Below are 26,311 nucleotides of genomic sequence, written 5' to 3'. Positions count from 1 at the left end.
GATGAGTGTCCAAGTCCTATTCTTAATCCTACAACTTTGGGGTAAGTTTAAAATTATTTCCAACAAAGTTTTAAAAATGGGGTATAAAAACTACTAGACATGAGAAGAAGCAAAACAAAAAAATTATGATCCATAACTATGAAAAAAATCCATTAGAAACATACCAAGAAATCTCAGAGATGATGGAGTTAGCAAAGATTTAAAAAAAAAAAAAAACACTTATAAACATGCTCAAGGATTTAAAGGAAAGCATGAACACAATGGGGAGAGAATGAAAAGATGGAAAATAGAACCAAATGGAACTTTTTGCTAAAAATATAGTATACAAAATAAAATATTGAATGTGTGAACATAACATCAGAAGCAAAGGCCATTGGATTTGAAGACAGAACAATAGAAACTCAAATGTGAGGAGAAAAATGACCTAATATTGCATCCTCAGTAACCATGTGGATCATGGTATAACATATGTGCAATTGGAGTGCCATTAGGAGAGGAGAAAGAAAGAAAAGCATAAAAGATGTGTCAAATATTTTCAAAGTTTGACAAATCCTAGACTCTCAACAAACCCCAAGCAGGATAAGCACAAAGAAAACCACACCAAGACACACAGTCAAATTGCCCCAAATCAGGGACAAATCTTAGAAGCAGGCAGAAAACACTGACACAATACATGCTGCAGAATAATACAGATAAGAATGATTACAGAGCTCTCAGCTGAAGCAATACAAACTACCAGCCAACAGAACATCTTTAAGGCACTGGAAAGAAAAATCTGTGAAAATATATTTCAATTGAAAATGGTGTCATCTTTTTCAGAGAAACAAAGAGAGAAGAGAATTCATCAGCCAGCAGAACTTCACTGAACCAGAACTGCACTGCAGAAACGCTCTCTCTCTCTCTCTCTCTCTCTCTCTCTCTCTCTATATATATATATATATATATATTCTCCAGTTTGCAGAAAATGATACCAGATGAAATTTTGGATTTACACTAAAGAATAAAGAGCACTGGAAATGACAAATACATGAATAAACAGAAAATACTTTTCTTCCTCATTAAAAAATTCTTTAGAAAATACAATGTGCATGTATCAGCAGGTGTGCAAGAGGGAAAAAGAAAGGAGATGGGCACACGGGGCCAAGTCAGGCAGAGCTGCCATCTGAGCAGTTGAAAGGTTCAAAGGAGTGTGGAGCCTCTCCTTTACATTCCCAGATTCCATTTTCTCCTTGGTTCATTCTCCCCAGGTCTCCCAAATCACCTCTACCTCTGTGCTAGGTGCCACCTACAGTATTCTCTACCGCCCCTGCCCGCCCTCGCCCACCCCAGTTCCCATCCGAAGCCTCCCTCATTTTTCTTCCCTTTGCTGCCTGCCTTGGATTCCATCTCCCTTCTTCTTGGAGCCATTCATTTTACACACTTTCATTGGTCATTTTTCATTAAGCAATTTAAATTACATTTTCAGTTTCTAAACTGCATATTTCTCTATCACTTCCGGGATAAGTGTTTCCCAAATCATATTTAATTTGGGACTATCAACACTTACATGGCATTTATTTTCACCAGTTTTATTTTAACAGAGCTTTAAGGTTATCCTGAGCCAGAGGTTCTAAACTTGAATGTATATACAAATCACCTGAGTCAAAGGTCGATTCTGGTTGAGTAGGTTGGGAGAAGGGTCCTGAGATTTGCCTTTCTTAAATGCTCCCAGATGATTCCAATGATACTGATCCTCAAACAATATTTTGGGCAGCAAAGTGTTAGACCCATTTTGTCTTGCTACCCCTCGTCTGACCTTGGCTTGGATGATTAACCCAAATCAATTCAAAAGGCAATTGACCTTGGCAAACAGTTACATGTTGAGCTAAAACTATGCAAAATAACACAACTTCATTTGTACAAAAAGATTTGATTAGGTTTGTTTGTGACATGTCTATGATATGTTTTCTTTGATCAAAGGATCCAATTAAGTACTTTTTCTTTTTGGGGAAAGAAATTTGCTGTTCCCTTGAACAACCTACTGAGGATCTGCTTAACATTTTCTCAGGCATGTGTGACCGCCCTTTTAAATGACTGTCCTTGTTGGTGGATCTGGCATTTGAAGGGATAAGAATGCTCCTCTCTTTGGAGAGGAAAAACATCTTATCTTGTTTGCAAAAAAATCTGCCCCTCTCATTACTAACTTATGCCAAGATGGAAAGAAAAGAAAATGGTTTCTCTTTGGAAAAAAGAGCAGACAGAGCTCAGAGAAAAAAATAGGGGCAATGAAACAACTGGAACCTTCTCTCTGATAAGGTGAAACTCCTGGAAGGTAAATAGCCATGCATGAGGCCAAAGGCTGTGGAAGGTTACTCAGAAGGAAGAATTACGTATTTCCTTTTAAAGTAGAATTTTAAAAAGCAATGTTAGATTAAACAGACAGGTGACTACCATGTTTATCTCCTTAAGTTCCAACCAAATTTTTATCTACCCACCTCCCCCACATTTAGTATTTAAAAAGGGGAAACAGAAAACGCTGTTGGATACCACCTTGTCCAAGTGGCCAAGGAATAAGACCCAGTGACATCACATACCCCTGGGAAGGCTCGTCACCTCCATGCATTCTGTCAAAACGCATCATCAGACAACCCTAATTGAGGGACAATCCACAGAATGGCTTCAAAAATGCCATAGTCATAAAAGAGAAGGAAAGACTGAAGATCCATCCCAGACTGATGGAGACAAGGCCATGGGTGAAGGTGGGATGTCCTGAGGCTCCCACCTGGACCAGAAAAGGACCAAGCGTGGAGAAGTGGCTGAAATCTGACTGTAGGCTGGAGTTTAGCAAATAGTACTGTGCCAATGCCAATGTCTTAGTTTTGGTAATGGTACTCTGGTTATTCAAGGTATTGCAATAGGGAAGCTTGGGGGAAAGTGCCATGGGAACTCTGTGCTATTTTTACAGTTTTTCTGTAGTCTAAATCCATTTCCAGAAACCTGTTCTAAACTATAAACATGCTTATTTTTTTTTAATTGTAATGAGAACTTCAATGTCAGTTGCTATCTAGGATTTTCATCTTAATAAAAATATATGTTTTGGTCGAGGTGCATTAAATGGAAGCATGTAGAAGCAAACTCTTCCAGCCTGGCTGTCACTAAAGCTCCGGGCAGCAGCACAGCGACCTGCCGGCCACCCCCCATATGTGGGAAGATGGCCCTACAAGGGCTGGCTCTGCAAAGCCAAATGGGAAAGGGAGGGAAGAGACTTGAGAAAGCAACTACCTCGTCAAGTTGTTGGAAGCTGCGTCTCAGGAAACTGGTCCTCAAGGGATCGAGTCTGTGTGCAAGCCAACATTTCAACCAATTCATGCAGACATACAGGAAAATTTTACTTAAATGGCAAAGAAAAATTGGGCTCCAGAAAAAATAAACAAGACCCGGCCCCATGCAGAGATCCTCTCCACGGGGCTAAGCCCTGGGACTCAATCAAGCTCTTTTGGAAAGAACATGAACACGTCCCCGGATGGTGAATAGGGTATAACTAATTAGGAAACATATTTTCTCCATTTATGAGGGTCTAGAAGAACTCAGGAGCGTGCCCTGGCTTCAAGGCATAAAGGCTTAAAAGAATTCCTGATTGAAGTTAAAAAAAACAAGTTTTGCCCTGTACCTGGCCCAAAGTTCATTCTTACGATTAACTACATATTTTTAAGCTCTGTTTCAACTTATAACGCATGAAAGAGGTACTTGTTTGAAGAGTTTGTCTGAACAAGCAACTACAAAGCATTGTATATTGTATAAATGAGGATGCTTACTGGAAGTTTTATTAATCCTCTAGGGTATCATATAATGTGTAGAATACCAGCACTTTCATATAAAAGATCCAATCTTTTTTATTTTGTTAGTGAACAACATTGTATATATTGCTTTATAATCTCATTAATCACTTTTCTCCAAGCAAAATATATTTGAAGGTTAAAAAAAAAACAACTTAGGGCAAAAAACATATCCTCACCAAAGAAACAATAATCCTAATCAAAGAAAATTTCTTGAAGGTCAGCTAACACTTTTCACACAAGTTTTTTTTAATGGTGGGGGGGGAGCATCTTTGATTGCGGTCATTATTCTAACTAAAACACCAAGGAAATTATATGGTCCATTTTCACTTATACGCAAGTAACTTCTTTTTTCAAAAAATTTTTAAAAAGCAGGAAACTTTTCATGAAACTTAGAGCTGTGTTTTTCCTCTGGGATCTACAAGGTCATATGTGAGAAACACCTTTTTAAAAAATCCCTTCTGCATTGTAAATGGCTTTGGGGTAGCCAGGAGGGGGCGCTCAAGGATTCCACACTTAGACTCACAGAACAAACGCCGTGAACATCACACTCGCTTGCGTGGCCATGGCACTCGCAGGGCTGGCAAATTCCCCCGAAGAGTATTCCATCCACGCGGTAATAGCCAGGGAGACAAGACTGCAAAAGAAGGGCAGTGGGCATTTTCGACAAGAGATAAAGCACCTTCTTTCCAACACCTTATAAAAACAAGCTGCTCAGCTTTCCAAGACTAGCGAAACATTTTTTCCTGTTTTCCTAAACAGCTATACTGAGGCATCATGCCATAAAATGTACCCATTTTAGGGAAGCGGATTTGGCTCAACAGATAGAGCGTCCACCTACCACATGGGAGGTCCAGGGTTCAAACCCAGGACTTACTGACCTGTATGGTGAGATGACCCACACACAGTGCTGATGGGCGCAAGGAGTGCCGTGCCACGCAGGGGTGTCTCCCGCATAAGGGACCCCCATGTACAAGGAGCCCTCCCTGTAAGGAGAGCCGCCCAGTGCAAAAAAAGTGCAGTCTGCCCAGGAATGGCATTGCACACACGGAGAGCTGACGCAGCAAAATGACACAACAAAAAGAGACACAGATTCCCAGTGCCACTGACAAGAATACGAGTGGACACAGAAGAACACACAGCAAATGGACAGAGAGAGCAGACGACTGGGGGGAGAGAAATAAATAAAAAATAAATCTTAAAAAAAAATGTACTCATTTTATATGTACAACTCAACAATTTCTATTATTAATAAATTGACAGAGTTTGTGCAACCAGCACCATAATCCAGTTCGGTTTTGGAAAAGTAGAAACATAGACACAAAAACGTTATGGTTGTGCAGTCAGCCAGACTGCTCCTGAGTGGTATCCCACTGCTGTATTCTCAAACTAGAAATTCTGCAACACTCAGCCATCTGACCGGGATTTCAAACAAAAGCACTTGTTCTCTCTACTTTGTTTTTTTTTCCCCTTTGCTTAAAATTAATCAGAAGTTGATTGTTGAAGTGCCTGTCTTTATCAAATGACATCAGTTCAATTTACCAAACATTAAGGGTGTGCTTTCCATGGACTAAGCTGTGGGCAGGTACCATTTCCTACCTTAAGGAGAAAACCCATTGAACACACTGTAATTGATGTAATTGCTCTTAACAAGCCCGTGAACTCTTACCCCTGCTCTACAGATGTGGAGCCTGGAAAACAAAGCATGAGGCCACGTGCCCGGTGCACTGGGTGTGGGGGGTGATTCAAAGCCACGTGAGCTCATCTCCCCGAGGCATGTCCAAGAGGAAGCTGCTGTGGGCCACAGTGGAGACACCAATGCCTTCAGAGTTCACAGCGATTCACTGGGGGCCAGCACACTCCCGTGGGGTGTGAGAGACAGGGAGGAGGAGTTCTTTAAAATTTTATGTATATATTTAATACACGAATGCATTCGTTCAACGCAGATTTGTGAAGGTTCCCTTGCCCCGCCACAACACTGTACCCCGTCAGAGAGGGAGTGGCTGCCATACGGAGATAACCCAATAATTTGTCCGGGGGTCTTGATAGCCTACTGCCAAGAATCCCATTCCCTACTGGGGTTGCCTGCTTCTGGAAGTCATCCTCAGCAAGAGTCTGGGAAAGAGTGAGTTTTCCTGCTTAACATAAACACTTGAAAATGTGTATTATGCATTCGTTTTAAGTGAGTCATTGTTATCAACGTTTGGCACTCTTTTTTATTCTTTTTTAAGATTTATTTATTTATTTATTTCCACTTCCCCCTCCCCCAGTTGTCTGTTCTCTGTGTCTATTTGCTGCATGTTCTTCTTCGTCCTCTTCTGTTGTTGTCAGCGGCACGGGAATCTATGTTTCTTTTGGTTGCGTCATCTTGCTGTGTCACCTCTCCGTGTGGGCGGCGCCATTCCTGGGCAGGCTGCACTTTCTTTCGCGCTGGGTGGCTCTCCTTACGGGGCACACTCTTTGTGCATGGGGCTCCCCTACATGGGGGACACCCTTGCGTGGTGCAGCACTCCTTGCGTGCATCAGCACTGTGCATGGGCCAGCTCCACACGGGTCAAGGAGGCCCGGGGTTTGAACCGAGGACCTCCCATGTGGTAGACGGACGCCCTAACCACTGGGCCAAGTCCGCTTCCCCTTCGGCACTCTTTTCCCTCTGAAGCGCAGAGGACTTGGAGTTCTCCAGCAGCAGCTGCTCACGGCTGCCCCCCTGGTCTAGCCTCAGCACATCCCACAACTGCCAGGTGGCCTTGGGGTCTTTCATCCACTACACGCCCCGCAGGCAGTGCTTAGGGCCTACCAGCATTTGCTGGGCCTATAATCAAATGTCTGAGACTAAAAGGAAAGTCAATTGGTATCAAAATGTAAAAAAAAAGAATCCCGCAAACTATTTAAAATGGGAATCAACATTTTTAATTAAATATCTATCATGAGACATTAGGCCAATTTTCACTGCAAAGTTTACTATTCATAAAGATTCATAAAACAAATTATATTTTAAATATTCTCACTTTGTAAAAGGGATTGCCAGGAAATAATAGCCATCATCACAATCAATCGTGAACACATGAAGGGGGGCAGTACCATGCGGTGGCTAATGATGAACTCAGCCCAAATCCCGATGTTATCACTTCCTGGCTGTGTGAGCTTGGCCATGTTATTTCTTCTTTCTGTGCCTCAGTTTCCTACACTGTGCAACAGAAAGTACTGATGGATTCCATGGTTGTCAGAATTAAATGAACTCTTTTCAACGTGAAAAGAGCTTAGGATAGTGCCAAATATGTAGATAGTTCTCATCAACACTTAAGGCGAATTAATTTCAAAATATATTTCAAAATTTTTAGCAGTAAATTATTTTTTATTGATGGCCACAAGTACATTTTGATATGCTTGATATGCTCTGAGGTGGAGACTACCAGAGTAAAATAGCTTTCTGGTCTACATGCTGGTGGATTTGTAAAAGCTCAGAGACGTCACATTCAATCCGCCTTAGAAATGCAGAACGTGGACTAGCGTTAAGGGGTGGGAAGGGGCCACTTTCCTACTGACTATGGCGAGAGACCAGCACAAAGACGGGTGGGATCCAAGTGCCCGCCCAGCCCTGGTCTAGCAGAGGAATCAGACTTCTTTACACAATGCAACTTCTGGTATTCCTGGAACTGTTCCCAGCATGCCTACAGCCCATAAAGGTCTGATCCAAATACTGGCTTTCTAAGATTAAGCTTCACCTGTGAGTCATTACGTCAATTATGATGCTCCCTTTTCCCCTAGCAAGAAGGAAATCAGAGAGAACGGGCGGGCAGGAGAAGCAGTACCTCGCAGGATGTCCCCGAATAGCCTTGTGGACATTCGCAGAGCTCCACGTCCGCGGCGAGCACCGGGTCGATGACGTTAGGGTTGGCGGTGTCCAGAGAGACAGAATCCAACCTGGAGATAGGCGGGGATTGCTGCGGCACTTACATGCAGATGACAAGGGACACCCCCAGGAAGGCAAGTTCCTGATCTAATTTAAATGGTGATGTGCTCTTTGTGAGTAACTACGGATTTTCACAACCACTAGCCCTCGGGCAGCCATCAATGTTTCCCTCATGCCTTCAACATTTGGTGCAAAGCTGGAATGTTGCAACAGACGGCTATGGGAATGGCCCGGTGTTGCCCATTTGGAGTTGAAGGATGTTGGAAAAATGAATCCATTCGATCATCTCATCTCTAATACAGAGAGACTGTCCTTAAATAGATAGTTTAATTTTGCTTGCTTTAGCTGGTTAACTTTTATGCTTGGGCAGGCATTGCCAGAAACCCACCTTTCCAAAGTTTTAGAGCGACCAAGGATGGACACATTAGTCTAAATAGACTCGGTAAAACCTTAAACCATTATCATCTGGAGAGAGAGATCCAGAATGCAGCACAGAACAGAGAGCTGGTACCCTGGTAGGCGTTTTTCGGAAACCCTCTTTGACCAAACCTGTCTCCCATTAGATATATTTGTCCTGGACACCTATTCTTACATCCTCCATAAAATCATATAATAAAAATAAATTTTAGGACAGCCAGTTTCATTAGATATGTCCTGAAAATAATAAATGTAAAATAGACAAAGCCTAAACTGTATAATAAATGAAGACAAGATCGAAGTGCCCCCATCTTAACCTCTGCCTTCCTTTTCGATACGTACCTGTAAAGAGCCATTTTTGCAGAATTGTAGTTGGCTCTGATCAAGAGATGTGTCACGTTGGCAAGGACGGTCATCAGCTGGTCCCGATCGATCTCTCTTTTGTTATTAAAATCTCGGAAGTTTTCAGGCACCAGCCTAACCACATTAAAGTACTCTTCATAAGGCTGCAGTGACAGGCCTTCGGCCTGCGTGCTCAAAGTGAGTCCATTTCCCTAACATTTAAAAGCCAGAGGAAATAGATTTAGAATTCAGTTTAAAAAGCAAAAAGTAAAATCATATTCTGAACGCAGCAACACAGCTTTTCATTTGTGCTTAAATTCCTGTGGCAAGAAAGGTGATGTCTACAATTCTTGGTCCGGAAGTATCTGAGAAAAGTTGTTTCATCGTTATTCCTCTAAGATTTGAAAATTACATCTAAAGAGTGTGGACTTTGCTGGGATCTTGGAAAGGAAACAAAGTCAAGCATTTGCCAACAGATTGTTTTTTTTTTTTAATCAAAGAAGCCAATCTAACATCCCTAACTATTAACTAAAGATTTTAAGTAGGAAAAGTCTATAAACAAGCCTCCGGCTTTTCATAACATTGCTGTTAACAAAATTATTTACCTTACATGGATTAAACCGCAGCAGGTTTGAGACAGAGAGATACAGAGCATGAAGGAATGCAGAAACGAAGAAAAGAGCCTGGGTGGGTCCTGCCTAAACATGCCGTGGACCCTACAACGCTAACATTTTGGGAATCCTCTGTTGAGGCAAGCACCGCTGAAAGGTGTCTTTTTGGTGAAAGGTAGCATCCAGGGATACAGAGAAAAGACAAAAATGGCCAAGCACCTCTTGTCTCCACACTGCCAAGCACTGCCTGATGCATTCATTTTGGAAAACAAAGTGGCAGGAGGGGATGACAGGGGAGGAGAGGGCTGAAAGGGTAGCTTCAAAGTCACAGCAAAAACTCACTTCCTTTTTAGGCATGAGAAGCTGCGGAGATCAAGGGAAGACGAATATATGCTGTCCCAGGGCAACTTCAGATATGGGTTCCAAGGCAGAATTCCCGCACAAGTCTTCGCAGTGGCCGGAAGAGGCAAAGCATGGCGGAACGGCCACTCAAGCATTATCTCCTGGCTAGCTTGGCCTTGTTTTGCCTCCTTTATTGATATAATTCTCCATCCTGTAAGCCCTACAGCTCTATAGCAAATGCAATGTCAAAATGATTACCTTAATGATAACGTCTGCGTGAGACATTAGGTCACCGCCGGCCGTTTCCATGGGGATATCGTAAGACACCGTGTACTTCAGGAACCCACCGAATGCCGTTAGCTGAAATGTTTGTGTTAGAGTGAGCACCAAGCGGGAAATAATCATAGCCTCTGAGCAAAAGGAAGTATTTATCCACAAACAACTGGACTGCAAGCTTTCCATTTAAATTAAGACAGCAAAAGGGAAGCGTATTATAAGAACATTTTATTAATAACAAAATAGTAATGAAATGCAGGATACTGTTCAAAAGCATAGAAATGTGCTTCTTCAAGGCAAAGGACCGTAAAACTCTGCTAATTACACAATAGACATTTGTTTTGCTTAAGTACTTTAGAGGGTAGAGAGTTTGCTCCATGACTCCAATCTCAACATTTTGATTCTGTTGCCTGAGAACAACAAGAAATTTATTTGATCTGCTATATTATTACTCTAGTTCAAGGAAGGATGAACTCTAGTTCAAGGAAGGATGAAGGTATGCCCTGATAGAACATCCTTCAATGTAAAATAGAGATTTTCTTTCTGGCAGTTACATAACAATGGCTGTCTAATCTTAGTGCTATAAAATCTGGAAAGATGATATGAAGGGAAAAATTGAAAATTGATCTCTGGTGATAAGCTCAAATTATAGAACACATCTTCTAGGATTATAATTTGATGGGAAACAGTCATTTTCAAAAAATAAACACTACTTAAAAATACATAAAAACAAGACACAAAATTGAAATAGAACAAATTAACTAGATATTCACCCAGCTACCAGCCCTACATGACTGTAAAAGCAAGCTATGGCTTTAAAACAAACCACCTACACTGTTAAAGTTAGTGGGAGCTATAGTTATTGAGACAGATGCCACTGAATGTGATTGCAGTTTAGTCAGAATCTGGACAGAAGTGGCAAAACTGTTGAGGAGGAATGGAAATACGTCATTCAAGGGAAAGGTTAAATCGTATCTCAATCAACTCTACCTTATAAATAGCTATTTTGCATGTTTTTTAAAATGGAAAGCATTCTACCTGTACCTACAGGTGAACTTTATATAAGTCAGCCTTGAAGATGAAACTGAGGGAACAACACAAGGGCCCATCCACGAACCCTCCACCAAGCCATGAGGATGCTGAGATAACATAGAGCTAACTACATACCAAGCCGGAACACGATGAATATTTCATCAGAGGATCAGAGGTCCAGGAACCCAGAAGGGGAGACAGAGAGCTTGTCCCAGAAAAAGGGTATAAGACTTTACAAAGCAATCTGCTTATAACAAAAGTTCATTCCAGCATCCATGTGAAATCTAAGTCCCCTCTTGTTACAGATGTGGAGTGGACACAACCATTCCAAGGTCCACAGGATGGAGGAATAGAGTATGGATTAGAATGGATTTACTGATATTCTATTCATGAACTATTGTGATTAGTAATTGAAGAAAATGTGGCATTTGTGTGGAGAAAGTGGCCATGGTGGCTGCTGGGGGTGGGGAATGGGAGGAAGAGATGAGATGTGGAGGCGTTTTCGGGACTTGGAGTTGTCCTGGGTGGTGCTGCAGGGACAGTTACCAGACATTGTATGTCCTCTCGTGGGTGGAACGTGGTAGAGTGTGGACTCTGATGTGGACCATTGACCATGAGGTGCAGCAGTGCTCAGAGATGTATTCACCAAGTGCAATGAATGTCTCATGATGATGGAGAAGATTGTTGTTATGGGGGAGGAGTGGGGTGAGGGGGACCTCATATTTTTTTTAAAGAAATATTAAAAAAATAAAGACAAAAAATTTAAAAGAAAATTTAAAAAAAAATAACCTAAAAAAAAATAACAAAAATTCATGGTTTAAGGTTATAAAGAAAAGTCAGACAAGGATAAAAAGGACACTGTGAATCTGATGTAAGCAAAGGCCATGGAATTTTCCATAAGTACTTAGTGACCAATAAGATTATATAAAGTACAAACAGCAGAACTAGATTTTTGCCCAAGGCACTGTCACGTTACAGCTCAGAACACACCTTATTTCCCAGGTATGCCTTTGGAGCCGACCAGTAATACTTGGAAGTCAGCCTTTGCATGGCGGCGGTGCTGTTGATGCTGCTCTGACGGGGTCCCCGGTGCAAATCCTGCTGGGACTGGACTATATTTGTACTGACCAAGTTGGTGACCAGCCACCCAGACATATCGTTCACCTTAAAAAGAAAATAAGAATCTTGGAACAGGGAATGAAAGTCACCTTAAATTTCACCCAGTCCAATGCTGGTATTTTCAAAATGAAGAGAGACCCAGAGAACTTGGCATGGCTTGGAATCAACACAATGGTGACTGTGGATGCCACAATCTGGGACCCCCTATGTCAAAAGACCAGGAAAAGGTGAGGCAGAGTCAGAGCCATCCACCAAATCCAGGTTTTAATGACCATGGATATATATTTTTGGTTAAAAGTCATATGAAGCAATAGCAAAGAACTTAAATGTATTGAACAAAAGGCCTTTTGCTAACTCTGACAAGCTACCCTTCTTTGTTGCTCTCTGCCCATGTGGTGTGGGGCAGTTTGCACCCCTGAAAACCAAATTCTTAACCTTACTCCTGTAGCTGTGAGCCCCTCGTAAGTAGACCTTGTGAGGAGTTTACATCAGTTAAGGGGTAGGGTGGCCCACCTCAATCGATGGGTCTTAATCCTATTACTGGACTCTTTTATAAGCAGAATAAAATTCAGACAGAGAGAGAAAAGGCTACAGGAAGCAAGAAGATGAAAGTCAATGGAACTCAGAAGAGGAGAGAGAGGCCAGGCGGGGCTGCCATGTGCACTGCTGGGTGGTAGAGCTGCCCGGGACCAAGGATCTCCAGAACGTCAGTCCTGGGAAAGAAGCCATCCCCTTGACTTTGACTTTCTCTTAGCCTCAAAACTATTCACCAATAAATTCCTGTGGGTTAAGCCAACCCATTGCGTGGTATTTGCTTGAGCAGCCATGGAAGCTAAAATACTGCCTGTAGCAGTTTGATATGGTTATGAACTCCAAAAGTAGATATTGGATTATGTTTGTAATCTGGTCTGTATCTGGGCATGATTGAGTTATGATTAGGGCTTTGACTGGGCCATGTCATTAGGGCGTTGAGTCCCCACCCCTTGGCAGGTGGGGATTCGCAGAAAAAAGGCATGGCAAAGGACAGAGTTGGAGATTTTGATGCAAGGGTTTTTGATGTTGGAGTTTGATGCCGGAGCCTTAAGCTGGAACCCTGGGAAGTAAGCTCACAGAGGAAAGAGAAGCCAGCCCCAGGAAGAAAGGAACCCTGATACCAGGAAGAAGCAATACTGGGAAGAAAAGAACCTTGAACCCAGAGAGAAGCAAGACCCTGGAAGGGAGGAACCCAGGAAGCCTGAACCCTCGCAGATGTCAGCAGCCATCTTGCTCCAACACGTGAAAATAGACTCTGGTGAGGAAAGCAGTTTATGCTTTATAGCCTGGAATCTGTAAGCTCCTACCCCAAATAAATACCCTTCATAAAAAACAACCAATTTCTGGTATGTTGTATCAGCACCCCTTTGACTGACTAATACAGTGCCCTTTATGCAAATGCTGAAAACATATAAAAATAACCTTCAGGTTCTATACTCCCAACTTATCAGCTACATAGAGATGACAACAATCCCCCCTGGTGGTGGCTACAGGAACCTACCTTCCTTCTCAGACACTTAAAGGAATCCCACCCCTCTGCCCAATGCTGTTCCCATTCCTTACCTGGCCTGCTAGTAAGAGAGGAAGGGAGGGAAGGGGTAGGAGAGTCAACGAGCAGCTCTCCACCACCCACCCTCGCAGTCCCTGCCGCTCTTGCCAGCCCTCATCTTCACTTTGCCCTTTTGTGCTCACCCATCCAAGCACCACCCACAAACTCCTCCTCCCAGAACACCTCATTCTCCAAATACCTGGGGATTCTTTGCCTGCCCCTATAATCCCTGTGCCACCTGCTGCTATTCCACGCTTGCCACTGGAATGCCCCCTCTCCCCACCGCTTCTTGAAGCTGAGAGGATTCTGCATGACCCCCTGTCCTAGTGTCCGAGATGCAGGGGGGCGGGTATCGTGAGGCCTGACTTCACACCTCAAGGCACTTTCCCACAGATGAACTTAGAAACTGATGCATTTTATAGCCGCAAGCTTTCCATAGGAAGATGTCCATGGGAATGTATGCATGACCCATAAAGAAACTTTAGTGACCTGGGACCCTTTCAGAAGTGATGTGAGAGTTAGTCGATATGTCAACTTGTCTAGGTTATGGCGTCCAGTAGTTTGGTCAGGCAGGCACTGGATTAATTGTTACTGTGAGAATATTTCATGGAGTTAAATCATTCATCAGTTGATTGCATTTATGGTTGACGACATTTACAATCAACAAAGGCGATTGCCATCACCAAGGGAGGAGTCTCATCCCATCAGCTGAAGGCATTAAAGGGTGTACTGATGACTTCAGCCGACATGAAGGATTTTAACTACTTTGGCTAGAAAGCTTGTCCTGGGGAATTCATTGACACCTTCACTGGAGTTCTCCATTTGTGGCCTGCCTTATCGAACTCAGATTTGTCCATCCCCAGTCTCATGAACCAATTTCTACGATACATCTCATAATGTTTACATATATATGTAATAGTACATATATATATATTTTAACATATATATATGTGTGCGTGTGTGTATGTATATTCCGCCAGGTCTGTTTCCCTGGAGAAGCCGGACTCATCCAAGGCGCTGCCTCTGATTGTGCCAGTGTCGTCCCGGTGGTTGAGAGAGGCATGGCCCAGGGGCAAGGAGCTCATCGGGTATTTAGCCCTGGCTAGTGGAGGGTTTCCCACCTGACTGACGGGCCAGGAGAGGCTGTCGCAGACGTCAGAAACGCCGAAGCAGAAGCACTCGGTACAGCCCTGGGAGTTCTTCTCCTTCAGGTTATAGAAGCCCAGCTTGCAGCGTTCACAGGTTTTCCCCTCGACGTTTTCCTGCGAGTTGGGGTAAAAGATTAGCTTCTGAAACCAAGGTGTCAGCGTAGGACAGAAAATGGCATTGTCTTGACATTGACAGGAAAAGTCTTTAGGAGATCCAGACAAAACAGGTAAATAAATAAACCTTTAGAGGAAACGTGAAGTCTCACGAAGTCAGTTATTTCCAAAAGAGATATTTTGAAATAAATACCATTTGGTTTTGTAGTCAAGAGCAAGGCAAAGGGTGGGGGGTATATGGGGACTTCATATTTTTTGAACGTAACATTTAAAAGAAAATAGAGAAGAAAACAAAACAACAAAACGAAAAAAAGAGCAAGACAAGGACTCTTAGAACTTGGTATTTAAAGGGCTTGTTTTCTTTTTTTGCTTTAAATCTTCTATTTTTTGCTAATCTTTCAAGCATTATAAAATCTGTACAAGGCTATATAATTGCTTGTCTTATTAATAAACATGGAAGATTACTTTCGGGTATAAGTAAAATATTCCTAACACTGCTTATATGGAAATAAGCACAGAACATACAACAGGAAATTCTAGGAATTATAGGGGGAAATTGTTATTATTATTAATTAGCCAAATAAAACACCTCGCTAGTACCATATTAATGCATTTCTTAGAGCTGCTCAATTCCTTTTTAAAAGGAATCCAAAATAACATATATGCCTTCAATTAATGTTCTTAGAAATTTAGTATTTACTTGGTCCTCCTCTAAATACAACGCTGTAAACGAATCAGGGAAGAGGAGAGCTGTAAGCCGAGGCCTAAGGAAGTGGTATGTGATGTTTGGTTTCCCTAAGAAGTCACAGGTATGCTGCTGGAATGCATGGTCAGTTTCCAGAGGGTACCAAGAAAGTAAACCAGATGCCACCTAAGTCCAAAGACACATAACATGGCCAACTCACTGCGACATAATGTCACACCTCCCAGGCAGATGCTGGAGAAAAAGGAGCTTGGCTTGAACCTCAATGCTTTGCTCAAGAACGCAACATCAAAATAAATAAACAAACAAATAAAAATTTAAAATAAAAGAACAACATCCGAGCCAATGGCATACCTCTCTTTTTCAGAAAACCCTAGAAGACACCCAGGGACATCTTTAGCCTCGGCTTCAAGCTTACCTTACAGAGACAAGGCTCAGTGCATGGATCGTTGTTGAAGCTGCCCGCTGGGCTGCAGTTACAGCTAACACAGGCTGGGTACCCCTTATAGCCAAACTGGCAGCGATCACATTTTTCTCCTGCATAACCTTCCTTACACGGACACTGCCCTGGCCACTTCCCTAGAAAGAAAAGAAGGGCAATGACCAAACAAGAAGGAAGGCAAAAGAGATGAAGAGCAGCGGTTGGCTTTGTTTTCTGTAAAGGGTCAGATAGTAAATATATTAGGCTTTTGGGCCAGAGAGTCTCAGTTGCAATGACTCCACACAGCTGTCATTGCACCAAAGCATCAGAGATAAAATACATAAACAAAGGAGCATAGCTCTTTTCCAATAAAACCTTATTTATGAAAACAGGCAGTAGGGCCCAATTTGGCCCACAGAGTATTGTTTCCCAACCCTCAGATTAAAAAAAGAAAACAGAGATGACAAGCACAGAGGCTTGTGGGAATGTAAAATATAAATATAAATATAAAATGGCGTGGTGACTTTGGAAACCAGTTTGGCAGCTCTTCGAAAATGTTACCACATGATTCAGCAAGTATACATCCAAGAAAATGGAAAGCATGTTTACATAAAAATCTGTACATGAATATTCATTCATAGCAGCATCATTCATAAAAGTCAAAAAGTGGAAACAATCCAAATGTCTAAGAGGTGACAAATGGGTAAAGAAAATGCGGTGTATATCCATAAAAGGAATATTATTTGACAATGGAAAGTAATGATGTTCTGATGCATGCTACAACATAGATGAATCTTGAAAATGTTATGCTAAGTAGAAGAAACCAGTCAGAAAAGACCTCATATTGGCATGTTCCATTTATAAGAAATGTCCAGAATAAGGAAATCTATAGAGATAGAAAGAGTAGCAGTTGCTTCAGGCTCAGGGAGCAGTGGAGGGAAATAGTAATGGGTAAGAGCCTTCTTTTTGGGTTGGTGAAAATGTTCTACTATTTAGATTGTGGTGACTTGTGAATATACTAAAAACACTGAATTGTACCCTTTATCTGGGTGAACTGTATGGTAGGTGAATTATATCCACAATAAAGCTGTAAATAAGAACTTTATCCATGTGACAAGTTACAGAAACGAGGACTGCAACAGTCATGCATTTTTCTTCCTTGTTTCATTATGAGTTTGATTGTATATGTACACAAAATGAATTTCTTTGTTTTCTTCCCCAAGCTTTCCCCCTACAATATGAAAAGTTGTATTAGTTTCATGTCATAATATTTAAGGATGTCTAGTTTAAGAATAAATATTACCCAAGGACTTGCACCCTGTTCTGTAGGGAATTAATGCATTTCCAGTTGTACACAGAAGAGTTGAACATTGTTAGGTGGAAATATCTATGCATGCATGTCTGGTTTTTGTTTGTTTGTTTTTATTTAGAGACTAAGTATAGCTTAAGGTAATGTGTGTGGTTGCCGAGTTGATAAGGGATGGGCTGTGATGGTTCCGCTAGTTGTGCCCAGGTGTTTGGTCAAGCAAGCACTGGGCTGATTGTAATACAAGGACATTTATGGACTTTAGTCACCAGTGAGATTACTACATAGATAACTGATTACATCAATCAGGGAGAGTGCTGTCAACAATGAGTGATGCTTTATCCAGTCAGTTAAATGCCTTAAAACAGGGAAGTGATTTCAGCATGCAGAGAAGAATTTCCCAGCTCGCCTTTGGACAGCCAAGGTTTCCCAGAAATTCATCAAGGACCTTCACTGGACTTTCGTCGGAGCCCCTGGTTTGCAGCCTGCCTATGGAATCTGGACTTATGCATCCCCAAGGTCACACAGAGACTCTTATAAAATCTCATACTATTGACAGATAAGTCTTCGTGATTCTGTTTCCCTAGAGAACCCTGACTAATTCAGCTCAGTGGAAGCTCCAAATGTGCTCACCAACTGCAACTGAATGCACCACACTAAAGAAACAATTCGTTAATGTGGAGAAGGGTGGGAGGTGTGGGGAGTGGGGCAGTGGGAATCCCTTTTATTTCTTTGTGTAACATTTTGTGTACTCTATCTTTAAAAAAAAATTAAAAATACATTTAAAAAAAAAAGGACAAGGGGAGCAGATACAGTTCAGTAGTTCAGTGCTGGTTTCCCACATCTGAGGTCCCAGGTTCAATCCCTGGCCCTGTTACCTCCAAAAATAAAAAGATTAAAAATTTTTGAAAATTAAAAAACACAGGGGCAAATGGTTGAATGGAATGAGCACTGTCTGCTTGTCTTGCCAGCTTTAAAACTTACTAGTTTGTATAACATTGGCCAAGTTTCTTAACTGCTCTGAGTGGCAGTTTCCTTGCTATAAAGTGGGTTAAATAATTTATATCTGCTATAGTTCTAAAGTCAAAATGGTATTTTTGAAAAAATCATCATCATTATCATCGTGAACCTCCTCCTTTTATCACCAGGAGGTGTGAGAATTATCTCAATTGTGTAATTTGCCCTACACACTCCTGGTGGGCGTTCACAGTTGGCACATCCTTCCCTGCAGATCAATATCCATCTTAATTGCCAGTGACTGAGAACTTGATGGGGTCACAGAAGTCTTTGAACAGATGCAGCAGATTCAGGAGACTTTGGTATTTTCAAGTCCACGTGCCAGTTTTTGAGATGGAAAGAGCGCTGACATTTACAAAGCTAAGTGGATGATTTGTTTGCTCTGTGTGATGATGTATGCAAAAGTCTTCTGAGGGTCTCCTGAGAGCTGGTAGAGTGAGTGCTATTTACTGTGTTTCATATATGACTTAAAAGGAGCCTCATTTCTTTGGCCTTTAAATGCCCAATTATCTGCTCAAATGCCGTTTCATCACCCTGACATCGCTCCCCCACACTCCATGCCCTCCAACCTCCAGGACTCTGTTTGCTTTGTACTTAACGGCCCTTATTCCTGCCTGGCATCATATTTTCACAGAATCCTGGGGTAGAATCTGCCTTTGAGCAGAAGCCTTGATCATCTTTGCTCAACCCTATCTTCCCAGGCCCTAGAAAACTACCTGACACATCATGTACAGGTCATATCACCAAACTGCTAGACCATGGTAGTATGTCTACCAGTTAGAAATCTTTTTAAAAAATCAATCAGAACCTCGACAGTGACTCAAGCACTCACCGTGGTGTAAGGCAGGATGGAGATCATCCTTAACGCAGTCGTTGCTGAGAGACCCCAGGGGGTGGCAGTCACAGGGGCGGCAAGGCTCATCCTCAAAAGGAGACACCTGAGGGGAAGACAGAGTCCCAGATTCCGTACCAGAAATAACAGTGATATTAGCAGCAGTAATAATATTAATGGCACTGTCTGCATTTTTTTTTCTTTAGTTCCGCATGTGACCATTACAATGACATTGTGAAGGCTCCAGGAAGGTACGATGATCTCAAGCCAGGAAGTGTCAAACACCTTCTTGACGCTAGCGGCACTTAGTGTCATTAACGTGTCATCTGTTCCCATTACCATGGCTACCTGGCCCGTCCTGCTACTGGAGTCACACTTTGAATGTCACCTGTAACCAGATCGTGCCACAGGTGCCACGTAACAGCCACATATCAATTCAATTTAGGGGCAAGCGACCACCACACTAGCTACTGCTTGAATCGTCACATCTACAGTCAGTAAAGAAACCTGAGCATGCACAGCTAAAGTGTTCTCCCATTCACATTAAGTAAGGAGCGTACTTCTTATTTTGAGCAAGAAAGCAGTACAGATTGAGCAGGAAATAGACATCTGAAGCACACTCCCAGCAGAGAAAATACAGTGAAATATTATAAAAGGAAATGAGTTTCTAATGCTGAGGTTTGAAGGGGCGAAGTCTCTTTTCCACCTGGGGAGGCAATTAAGCTGAGCTAGGGTGAAGAAATAGGTTTACTTTGTGTGGTCGATAATATCCATCGACACAGGTTTCGCAGTTGATTCCCATGGTGTTCTGTAGGCAGTTTATACAAACTCCTCCACCTTCCAACTGTCCAGCAATATTCAAGCTTCTCCTCTGACTTGCAACGCTTTCATCATAGTAACAGTCTTTGGCTTTATGGTGACAGTTACACTCTAGGAGAATATTTTAACAATTAATATACATATTATGTCCTGTAGAAAGAAAACCTCTCCTTATGTAAATTTCTTTAACTATAAATTAATTAAAATTCTAGAGTAAATAATTTTATTAGGATATGGGCAATCTTATGGAGGGAAATTGGGAATAGCTACCAAAACTATAAACGGGCACCCCCTTTTGACACAGTGATCCATCTTCTGGGCTAATATTTTGCCCCAATACTTGCACACTTGTGAATGGAATGTACTGGTTAATTTTTTTTTTCCAGTTAATTATTGCACTACTGTTTGTGATAACAAAAGATTGCTAACAATGCAAATAACCATTAATAGGGAACTGCTTAAATAAATTATGTCACACTCATAAAAACAGCATTTCATATGGCTAAGAAGGTGAGGTTTTCAGGATATACTGTTAAGTATAAAAAGTAGAATGGCATGTGTAGTACGTCTGCATCTATGTAAAAAAAGTATGTCAGAGGGCAGGAATGTATGTTAATTTATGTTTTAATTTGCACAAAAATCTCAGGAAGAACCTATTAAGAAGTAATGAAAGTGGAAAGGATGGAGATGGAATCAATGTTTTTTACTGTATGCTTTTGCATATTGTTAGATGTTGGAATCCTGTGAATATATTACCTACAAAAATGAAATCCAAACTAATCAAGGAAAAATGAACATATGAGAAGGGGTGCCTTAGATAAAACAGCAATTCTGCATCTTACATTAGACTCCACTTTGTAATTTAAACTTTATTAAGGTAATCAGCAGCTTTAGGAACTATTGGAATTTTGGTGAAAAGTTATCTCCCAGTTATGAGTTATGAAGTCACCATAAACGTCACCATACTAAGAAGAAAAAAACACATTCTGTACATGCTAAGTGTATTTTTACCTTCACACGTGTTACTAGTAGAAACTGTCCCAGGTCTCCAGGGTTGCTGATGGAAGCCAGGACAGCAAGTGTTACAGTTCTCTCCACAAGTATTATGCTCACACCGACAGTGAAGTTGCTAAATGATAAGGAACACAAAGTGTGTTACTGGTATGTATTTCTTTAGTTAAAACAGAACTCATCTCCCAGTGCTCCCAGTTCAGCCTTCACAATCAAGTACATAAAGCTACATCAAGGCAAACTGGTATTTAATTTTTAGAGAAAAATACACATATACAGCCTGTGTACAAACAGAAGTGAGGAAGAAAAAGAAAAGCTAAGATATGTGTTAAGGGACAAAGTTAAAAAAAAAAAAGACAGATTGAATGTAAGCTTTTTAAAATGTTTATCTATAGATTTCAACATCAGAAAGAGAATAGCCCTCTTCAAGAAGCAAAGAATTACAAAGATCGGAACAAAAAACAATACATTTCATGTAAGGGGCTTAAAAGAAGGTGTCATATTATTCACTTACTATTATGCCAAAACATAAACTTTATTTGATTTTTATTTAGTACCACAAAATGGAAGAGGAAGAAACTGTTATAGGAGGAGAGGAAATCTCCTTAAAAAACCTAAATGTAATTTTTAACTGCTCATGTTTTTTGCTTGACTGTCTTATAAAATGTAAAACATCATAATAAGGATTTAATTAGAAATGTATCCTCAAAACAAAGCAAAGAAAAATGAAACCATTTAGACCTTTGAATATTCTGAAGTTTCAGTAAAATTAAAATTCTATCACTCACCTTTGAGGTTTCATCCCATGGGCAGCTACTAGCATGGCCATAACAAATACACATTCCTCCAATGGAAATGTCTTTTATTGAATAGTAATACTAAGGAAAAAGAAAATCACAAACAAAAATTAAACCTCTCATATTTCAGTGAAAAGAAAACCTTGTCATTTCAACAAATATCTCAGGTGGTTTAAGAGCTCTTATCAATAACCTGAAGTATAATTAGGTATACATTTTAAAATACTATTTCATGCATAAAGAACACTTGTGCTTGATTAAAACAGATAATGCTCAAGTTAGCTCAGCAACATAAATCAATCGGATTGAAAAGAATCTCCTAACTTGGGTTCAATCATGCTATTGAAAACATTAATAAAATATTGGCTAATTGAATATAGCAGCATGTAAAAAGGATAATACATCACAACAAAGTAGGATTGATCCCAGGAATGCAAAGTTAGCTTACCATGCAAAATCAACAAATGCAAATCACCACATTAAAAGATTTAAGGAGAAAAAACACATAGTCATTTCAACAGATGTACAAAAAGCATTTTACAGTATTCAATACCATTCATTAAAAAATGCTCAGCAGAGCAGTAATAGAAGAGAACTTCCTCCAGTTGGTTAAGGGCATCTCTGAAAACCTACAGCTAATAGTGAAAGTGCTTTCCTCCTAGGATCTGTGCTCATCTGTACTTTCCTCCTAGGATCTGTGCTCAGTATTCAACATTCTATGTAAAATACAAACCAGTGCAATAAGGCAAGAAAAAAGAAATACAAGGTATACAGAGTGGACAGCAGTAGTAAACAGTCATGGGAAGCGGATGTGGCTCAAGTGATAAGGCCTCTGCCTACCATAGGGGAAGACCTGGGTTTGATCCCTGGGGCCTCCTGGTGAAAAAAAAAAGACAAAGAGTAAGCATGCCTTCGCAGTGAGCTAGTGCCCACGTGGTGAGCCAAGTGCCCGTGCAGTGAGCCAAGTGCCCATGAGGTGAGCCAAATGCCCACACGGTGAGCTGAGTGCCCATGTGGTGAGCTGATTGCCCATGTGGGTACCTGTATGGTGAGCCAAGTGCCCACGTGAGTGCCCATGTGGCGAGCCAAGTGCCCACGTGGCAAGCGGAGTGCCTGGGTGGTGAGCTGAAAGCCCACATGAGTGCACACATAGTAAGCCAGTGCCCGCGCAAGTGAGTCATGCGGCAAGATGATGACACAACAGAAGAGAGACGAAAGGGAGAATCAAGGTGAAGTGCAACAGAGAGCAGGAACTGAGGTGGTGCAATTGACAGGGAAACTCTCTCCACATCAGAGTTCCCCAGGATCGAATCCCAGGGAATCCTAGAGGAAAAAGACAAAAAGAGAAATAGATACAGAAGATCACACAGTGACTGGACACAGACAGCAAAAGCAGCAGGATGGGGGAGGGGAGGGGAATGGAAAAAAAGAGTAAATAGTCATTATTCACATAGACGACATGACTGTGTAAATAGAAACTTCTAGAGAATCTACAAAACATGGGAAACACATTTCCAGACCAGAATGTAAAGTGCAAACACTACCACATTACTGCACTATGGTGTAATGGAGTAGAGGCCTGAGGACGTGGCATTAGCCCTGTCGTTTGGTTTAAAGGTACCATTCTGAACAGATCATATGAGGTGATCATCACCAGAATAAGGCTGTAACAGTCGGGAAGCTAAAAGTCCAACCAAAAAAAGAAAAGTATTCCCCTTAAACAAATAAAGGTTTCATTACCATTAAAAGAACTGACAAATACTCACTCGTCTGGTGACGATGGGATCGAGGTCCTTGGGCTCGCGGTGGCTGAGGGTCATCAGGTCTGCATTCAGGGTTCGGATGCGCTGTAAACGAAGGCGGATGTATCGTGCAGAAGTAAATTCCAGCAGTGTGGGTGAAACATCATCAGCGCTGGGTCTGCCGTTGATTAGTGATGTATGGATCTGAAGATAGAGACATCAAAATAAACACATTTCAATTTCAAGCAGCGAAAGTATGGCCCTGGTTGTTTAGTTTCAGAATATAGTCTTTACAAAGTTACCATCTAAAACCCAAACAAAACACTTAAGTCCTTCCTGAGATCTGGTGAACTTCTTCACTGCCCAAATGACTGTGCCCAAGGTGTCTTCAATTGATTTCTCTCGGGGAGCACTGGAAACGTTTTACATCACCTCCCCCAATGTGGTGAGAACATTTTGACATCTATCACTATGCTATAACTTCTCGGAAAGAAATTCTAAATTCCATGAATAGACTGGGGAGAGCAAAGAAAAAAATGCCAAAAAATCTTATAATGCCCGGCTCTCATAATTCATCTCTACTCTTGGAACAATGCCAGGGCTTGCTGCAGAGTTCCTGCTACAAAATGTTGTTCAGAGTTTTTGTAGTACTAGTTTGTCAAGCCAGGTGTTACTGAAGAATGGCTCATTTTTAATTACTCTCTGACTTTAATGAAGTAGGTACAATCCACATTTATCGAGCACCAAGCTGTCATCCTTCAGGAGCTGTCTCCCAACCCTCAACACCCACCAAAGATAAAGAGACCCTCATGAAGAAAATGGAGAACGGTGTCTTTTAGAAACATTTTTGTTCTCTTTGTACTGTTTCAAAGAAAGTCCTTGCCCTGGGGTTAGGAAAAGGGGACTCTGGAGGAGGATCTGATGGGGTTATTTATTTAAATCACAGCAGAGTAAAGACTAAAAAGCTCCTTGAAGGAAAGCAATCAATAAGGCAATATGTATTGGCTGTGAAATAAATCACCCCAGTAGACACCATTCAATACTGTAAATACTTAAGGACCTCTGTCATCACTATTGAGAGAGGTCTCTTTTGAGTGTTTAATGGCTCGCTTGACATTTGAGGGGGGGCATCAAGGCTCTGATGGAAAAAAGCACATCTCTGCAGCAGGTCCAGTACCTCTCCATGCTCAAATGGGACAAGTCTGGAATAATACGATGTGCAGATGACTTCGTCATCCTCCCTGTACGTGGGAGGGCCCCGTCTTGGAGTTATATTGTAGCGTGTCAAACACTCCGTGTCACTGATTGCATAGTACTGCCAGGGGGTAAAGCTGGTGCCATCCAGAGACCGCTCAAGAATCCAGTTTCCAGGCCGAGGGGCGTTCGCGGCTTTAATAATGACATACGCCACCTGGAAGACCTGAAACAGAGACATTTGGAACCTCAGTTGAGCACCAGTAGGAGCTGCTCATTACCCCAGCCACCCAGGACCTTACATGAGGGTCACCCACCTCGCTAAAGGCTGTTGACCATAACTGTTTTTCACCGTTAACCAGACATGGGTCTCCTGAATGGTTTCTTGGTGACATTTGCTTTCAGGATCAAACTCAAAGAGTACTCACATAAAAATTTGTTTGATTATTACTACCATCAACAAGTTTGTTGTCTTGTTTTCAATGCCCTTCTCTAGCTGAATTCTCAATGATAGTAGTGTTATATTATATTACATTGATTGTTGTGTTGAATGTATTTTGCATAGAGATTTGGAGGTACAGAGATGAAGGAGGAAGCAAGTACAGACAAAAAGAGATGTAGGCAACAATGAACCGTATGAAAAAACATAGCCTGACACAATCTTGAACTCGGAAGGGGCTCTTGGGGATATCTATTTTAATAGCCAGCACTAAGAAGGTGACTCAGTTTGCCAGGGCCACTATAACAAAACACCACAGGCTGGCATAAACAACAGGAATTTATTGTCTCACAGTTTCGGAAGCTAGAAGTTCAAAATCAAGGTGTCAACAGGATCATGCTTCCTCTGAAGTCCTCGGCGTTCTGGTGGTGGCCTGCCAGCAATCCATAACTCAATCTCTGCCACTGTTCTATGGCCATCTCTCTCTCTCCAACGGTCTCCACCTGACTGTGTCCGAGTTTTCTATGCTTTTAAGGACTTCAGCTATGCTGGATAAGGCTGACCCTGATTCAGATTGGCCTCACCTTAATTAATAACATCTTCAAAGATCCTCTTTACAAATGGGTTGACATCCAGAGAACATGTCTTTGTGGGGAACATGATTCAATCTATGACAGAAGAAATCATCTCCCTAACAGTCCAGTCCCTCATGGAACACGTCCAGTGACAGGAAACTCACTAGTTCCATAAGAGGGTTCTTTATTTTATAAAAAAAAGATCCCTATAAAAAAATCTTTTCTTACATTGATCCATGAATTCCCATAAATTCTGGGCTCTGGAGCTATGTAAAAGACGTTAAATTCCACTTTCATGTAACTGTCCTTTGAATATTTTAATACAACTAAACATATATATCCTTCACAAAGTCTTCTCTTTTTCAGCTTCAATATCCTGATTTCCTGGGGATATCCATCATTTAACAAGACTTGGTGGGAATGCTCCAGACACAACCATATTTTAAAAAGCAGTTCCCATCAACTGAATACAGAACTCCAAATGTTTTTTGAGTAGGTCAGAGTGAAAATACTATGACCACTGTTTGAGTAATTCAGCCTTAGCAAGCACTCATTTTCTGATAAGGAACTTAGAAATACTAACTCAGACGGGGTTGCAAACAACAAAAAATGCCCTTTTCCATGTGAACTACTATTTACTCTGGATTTCCCCTAATCCATATTTATATAGGTGATTTTTAAAACCCAAACCCATTACTTTTAAATATAGGTGTAATATATATTTTATATGTATATTTATATATA

At 41.4% G+C, this 26,311-nt stretch overlaps 1 protein-coding gene across 2 annotated transcripts in view; it reads right to left on the bottom strand.

Annotated features, from left to right (window-relative positions):
- Window positions 1-26,311, bottom strand: part of LAMA1 (laminin subunit alpha 1) — a 158,054-nt gene that overhangs the window by 84,204 nt on the left and 47,539 nt on the right. For both annotated transcript variants that reach the window (XM_058277382.2, XM_058277383.2), the window contains exons 4-16: window positions 24,537-24,779; window positions 23,384-23,563; window positions 21,609-21,698; window positions 20,821-20,938; window positions 19,742-19,920; window positions 18,991-19,096; window positions 15,833-15,993; window positions 14,571-14,711; window positions 11,739-11,912; window positions 9,699-9,800; window positions 8,488-8,699; window positions 7,628-7,739; window positions 4,342-4,452 (exon numbers count right to left, since the gene is read on the bottom strand). In XM_058277382.2, the coding sequence (XP_058133365.1) occupies window positions 4,342-4,452; window positions 7,628-7,739; window positions 8,488-8,699; window positions 9,699-9,800; window positions 11,739-11,912; window positions 14,571-14,711; window positions 15,833-15,993; window positions 18,991-19,096; window positions 19,742-19,920; window positions 20,821-20,938; window positions 21,609-21,698; window positions 23,384-23,563; window positions 24,537-24,779 (1,929 nt within the window). The remainder of the gene's footprint in view (window positions 1-4,341; window positions 4,453-7,627; window positions 7,740-8,487; window positions 8,700-9,698; window positions 9,801-11,738; window positions 11,913-14,570; window positions 14,712-15,832; window positions 15,994-18,990; window positions 19,097-19,741; window positions 19,921-20,820; window positions 20,939-21,608; window positions 21,699-23,383; window positions 23,564-24,536; window positions 24,780-26,311) is intronic.

This window comes from Dasypus novemcinctus, chromosome 16 (assembly GCF_030445035.2).
Source record: "Dasypus novemcinctus isolate mDasNov1 chromosome 16, mDasNov1.1.hap2, whole genome shotgun sequence".
In the NCBI taxonomy this organism is placed as follows: Eukaryota; Metazoa; Chordata; class Mammalia; order Cingulata; family Dasypodidae; genus Dasypus; species Dasypus novemcinctus.
The sequence above is the reverse complement of the archived record's forward strand: the minus strand, read 5'-3'. Positions and strand labels throughout refer to the sequence as shown.